At 46.0% G+C, this 4,817-nt stretch overlaps 1 protein-coding gene across 1 annotated transcript; it reads left to right on the top strand.

Moving 5' to 3' along the window:
• Positions 1-216: 216 nt before the first annotated feature.
• K441DRAFT_699486 (uncharacterized protein) lies at positions 217-3,609 on the top strand (the record flags this gene model as incomplete). The annotated part of the gene is made up of 6 exons (XM_067653163.1): positions 217-373; positions 425-1,522; positions 1,571-2,354; positions 2,747-2,889; positions 2,951-3,505; positions 3,567-3,609. The coding sequence occupies exons 1-6, from the start codon at positions 264-266 to the stop codon at positions 3,607-3,609; spliced, it is 2,733 nt and encodes a 910-aa protein (XP_067499537.1). The 5' UTR covers positions 217-263.
• Between the last annotated feature and the right edge of the window lie 1,208 nt (positions 3,610-4,817).

The raw sequence follows: 4,817 nt of genomic DNA, 5'->3' as shown, positions 1-4,817 counted from the left end.
AATCCTAAAATCTAAAGTAAATCTAAGAACGTTGTTCGGTCAAAACTGTCTAGGGATATAAGGGCATTTTGGTGTAAAACAGCCCAATCGCGCAGACTTGTGGCCACCCACTGTAAGTCTGCCTGCGAACGCAAGATTCAGCCTCGTGAGGCTAAGTGCAGACGACGTGTCTACGAAGCCAGCAAGGCATTCTTCTTTCATTCTCTACTTTCCCTCAACCTACTCTCTAGTGTGCTAATGGCAGAGCTGTGCTTGATATCACGATGAGCTTCGGTTTCAGTGTAGTCGATTTTATCACGGCAATCGAGCTTGCCAACAAGATCCGAAAGAAATTCGTCGGTGCTCCGAAGCAGTTCAAGGACATCTCTGATGAGTATGCTCCCCAAGCATATGACTCACCGCCGCTAACTTCTTGATTTGACAGAGTCCGAAGCCTCTCCATTATCCTCCAAGATGTCGATGTCGTCTTATCCGAACGCGAGCTCAACGACCAACAGAAGAAAGGCCTCAAGGATATTGTTGACGCCTGTCAAAATGTTCTTGACGAGCTAGAAAAGACTCTGGACAAGTATAGCGAGTTGGAGCCGAGGCAGAGAAACATCAGCAAAAGGGTAAAAAGGGCGTGGAAGCGACTAACGTGGGAGCCTGACGACATCCGCGAACTTCGGGGTCGTATTACGTTGAACGTCACACTTTTGAATTCGTTTAACGAGCGATTTACCAGAGACAATGTCGTTAAGTTAGTGCGACGTCAAGATGATCGAGAGCGTCGAGCCATACTCGACTGGCTCACCCCAATCGACTATGCCAACCAGCAGAACGACTTCATTAATCGGCGGCAGGAAGGCACAGGCCAATGGCTTCTGGACTTAGTAGAGTACCAAGCTTGGCTGAAGACTAACAAGCAGACGCTGTTTTGTCCAGGTATTCCCGGAGCTGGAAAGACGATTCTCACATCCATTGTGGTCCGTGATCTTCATGNACGATTCCGAGGCGATGGCACCATCGGTATTGCGTATATATACTGCAATTTCCGGCGTCAAGACGAGCAGAAGGCTGACAGGTTACTCGCAAGTCTATTGAGGCAACTCAGCCAGGAACGACCTCTCCTAGCGGACATTGTAAAGACTCTCTATGACTGCCATAAAGATAAACGGACGCGACCATCACTTGACGAAATCTTGGGAGTCCTCCAATCCGTGGCGGCGACATATTCGAGGGTCTTTATTATCGTTGATGCACTTGATGAATGCCAAATTTCCGATGGCTGTCGACAAAGATTCCTGTCAGGCCTCTTCAACCTCCAAGCAAAATGCGGGGCAAATCTCTTTGCAACTTCACGGCCTATATCAAGCATCGAAAAAGAGTTTGAGGGAAATACAATGCTAGAGATCCGTGCCAGTGAAGAAGACGTGCGAAGATATCTGGAAGGTGATATGTTCCGGCTTCCAGCATTTGTAGTTCGGAGTCTTGAACTGCAAGAGGAAATCAAGACTAGAATCATCAAGGCTGTGGATGGGATGTATGTGGTTTATTTCGAGCACTGACCGAATCATGCTAACTCTGCTAGGTTTCTGCTTGCACAGCTCCATCTCGAATCCTTAATCGGGAAGAGAGCGCCAAAGGCTGTCCGAACCGCTTTGAAGACTTTGGCCATAGGATCTGGAGCATATGATCACGCATATGAAGATGCCATGGAACAAATCAATGGCCAAGTCAAAGACCAGGAAGAGCTTGCCAAGCAGGTTTTGTGGTGGATCACCTGCGCCAAGAGGCCGCTCACTACTTCAGAACTTCAGCACGCGCTTGCCGTGGAGATTGGCGAGTCTCAACTTGACGAAGACAACCTTCCACAGGTCGAAGACATGATATCGGTGTGTGCTGGATTGGCCACAGTTGATGAAGAAAGTAATATTATCCGCTTAGTCCACTACACGACGCAAGAATACTTCGAGCGAACGCAGTCACGTTGGTTTCCTAATGCGAATGGGGATATTGCGAGGATTTGCTTAACCTATCCTTCATTTGACACTTTTAACTCCGGATTCTGTTCAACAGATGTGGAGTTTGAGGAACGACTGCGGTCTAACGCTCTTTATAACTATTCCGCACTATATTGGGGATACCATTTTCGTTCAGCTTCGTTAAAACCCGAAGAGCTAGCTTTAGGCTTCCTTCAGAGCCAAGAAAAGCTGTCCGCTGCCAGCCAGGCGATGAGAGTCATTAAACTATCCTCTAACGACGCTTGCTATAGTCAACAAGTGCCAAAACAAGTATCAGGGGTGCATCTGGCGGCATACTTCGGACTGAAGCAAGCGATTTTAACATTAGTCGAGTTGCTACATGACCCAAATGTCAGGGACACCGACGGACAGACACCACTGTGGTGGGCTGCTGTGAATGGGAATGAAGAGGAGGTCAAATTGCTGCTCGACATCGGTGTCGCTCACCTATCCTCTAAAGATTGCTGCGATAGAACACCCCTGACCTTAGCCGCAATGAATGGGCACGAAAAAGTTGTGAAGTTACTGCTCGCAACGGATCGCGTCGGCCTCGAAGCAAAGGACAGTTACGGAAGAACGCCATTGTGGTGGGCTGCAGCAAATGGACACGAAGGGGTTGTAAAGTTACTGCTCGCGACGGGCCGCGTTGAACCCCAACCAAAGGACGGTCATGGAAGGGCGCCATCTTGGTTAACCCTGAGCAGGAGAACTCAGTCCGGTTCTTTGTTAACCGCTGCGAACAGACGCGAAGAGACGGCAAAGGACATTTACAGAAAAAGGCCATCGTCGTACGCCGTAGAATCATGGGCTTTGTTGAGCACGGCTGCGAGATGGAGGGATGCGAGACAGAGTCAGGATGCATATATTTCTTGGGATGCGAGGCAGAGTCAGGATGCATATATTTCTTGGGTTCCGAGTTCGTGGAGAGCTAAAGTTATGTGGCGTAGCTCGGAACTGTACATGCCAGTGAAGAACCCCGTCGACTCGAACTTAGTATCGAGAACTTCTTCTCCTAAGACATGGATCCGGTCGGCCGTAAATCTGGAGCACGACGCCGTAATCAAGCTACTGCTGGCTCGGAGCGGTATCAGCATTAAATCGAAGGATAATTACGGCCGGGTCCCTTTGCTGTTGGCGACCGTGGGAAGCCAAAAAGTCGTCATGAGACTATTGCTGGTCCGTAGTAACGTTGACGTTAACTCAGACAGCGACGGACTGACACCGCTGTGGTTGGTGGCGGTGGGAAAGGATAAGACCGTTGCCAAACTGCTACGGATCTGGAATGATATCAACCTCAAGTCAAAGGACAACTTCGGTCGGACACCGATGTGGTTTGGAGCGGTGTTAAGCCAGAAAGTCGTGGGGAATCTGCTGCTCTCGGAGGGCCACCATGTCTCGAATGATGACGGCACCGTCGCAAATTGGGTTGACTCTCAACTTTCCTATGCCTTCCTGATGAACTTTCACCCTAGACGACTTCGACTCTCTCTCTCACATATATCGTAAGACATATGCTAAGTCTTTCATTATTATCTAGCTTGAACCTCTGAACCCTCGCTCTAGAACGTCGCGTTACAATATGATATTCGAAATTGAAACCAATTGACCTCCTGCTGTCGCCTACAGCCGTTTCAATATTATCGGTAAAAATCGCCATTGTAACGGAACCTTGTAGCAAGTACTACGATGGGCTCGTTATTGGGCTAGGTGTGTAGGTGATGCAAATTAAAGTCAACAACGTAATAACAACTGGTGGAGTGGTTGCCCAATAGATTAACTCCAATTATATTCTAAGAATTACTATAAGGAAGGAACTATCTAGGTAGGGACTAAGGGTCCTTAAATACACAACCGTGCTCCTATGAAATCCTCCTTATATGTGGTGTACGTGTGCTCTGTCTGCTCCGTTATAGATCACACAGATTACACAGATTACACAGATCACGTTATGTGACCTTTAGTTACCATTCCTCGTCACATAGCTCTATCGGCTCTATCTTGGACTGTGCTTAAATTAACTAACTAGCTTCTTCCGACTCCTCTCCTAGTAGTCGTAACATCGTACTTAAAGCGTCCGTAACACCATCTCCCTCCTTTTTATCTTTGCCCTTAAAGATCTAAAATATCTTTAAGTTGTTTACTAGAGGTATAATATCCGTCTAGTTAATTTAGTTAATATTATTACTTATTATGCCTAAAGTATTTTCTTCCTTAGCCGCTTATCGTTTTCGCACTATTGCTGCAATATTGTCTCTTAGTAAGATTATACCGTCCCTATATTCTCGCTGTTTAAAAGAGGGGTTAGTTTATATTGCGTTAGTGAACCCTTCTTCGCGATAACCGTTTTTTTACTTAGAGTGCACTAAAGCAAATATTTATTTGTCCTACGATATTTACTCTATCTCTAATACTAAATATACGCGGCCTATTACCCTTAATAGTTGTCTAGTTCCTTAATTAATTTGTTTTAGGGTTTTATATTTAATCTACTGCTACGCGGCTAAATAATAATATCCGTATCACTTCTGGTGATACGTATTGCTATTGCAATAGTTTTAGGTAGTAACTGATTTTGATTAATGCTTATTGATTCCCCTATTCTACAGGTGGAATTTAGTGGATTTCGTGAGCTCGCTTAGCTCACGTAACTAACCCAATTAGTTACAGACAACCTCGTTCAGACACTAGGAGTATTTAGTTTTTAATAGTGCTTAAGAACGCCTCCTGCCAAATTCTGCCAAGTTCTACCAGGTCCCATTAAGTTCTGCCAAATTCTGCCATATTCCACCAAATTCCATTAAGTTCTACCAAATT

This window comes from Cenococcum geophilum (assembly GCF_001692895.1).
Source record: "Cenococcum geophilum 1.58 unplaced genomic scaffold K441scaffold_51, whole genome shotgun sequence".
Taxonomy (NCBI): domain Eukaryota; kingdom Fungi; phylum Ascomycota; class Dothideomycetes; order Gloniales; family Gloniaceae; genus Cenococcum; species Cenococcum geophilum.
The sequence above is the reverse complement of the archived record's forward strand: the minus strand, read 5'-3'. Positions and strand labels throughout refer to the sequence as shown.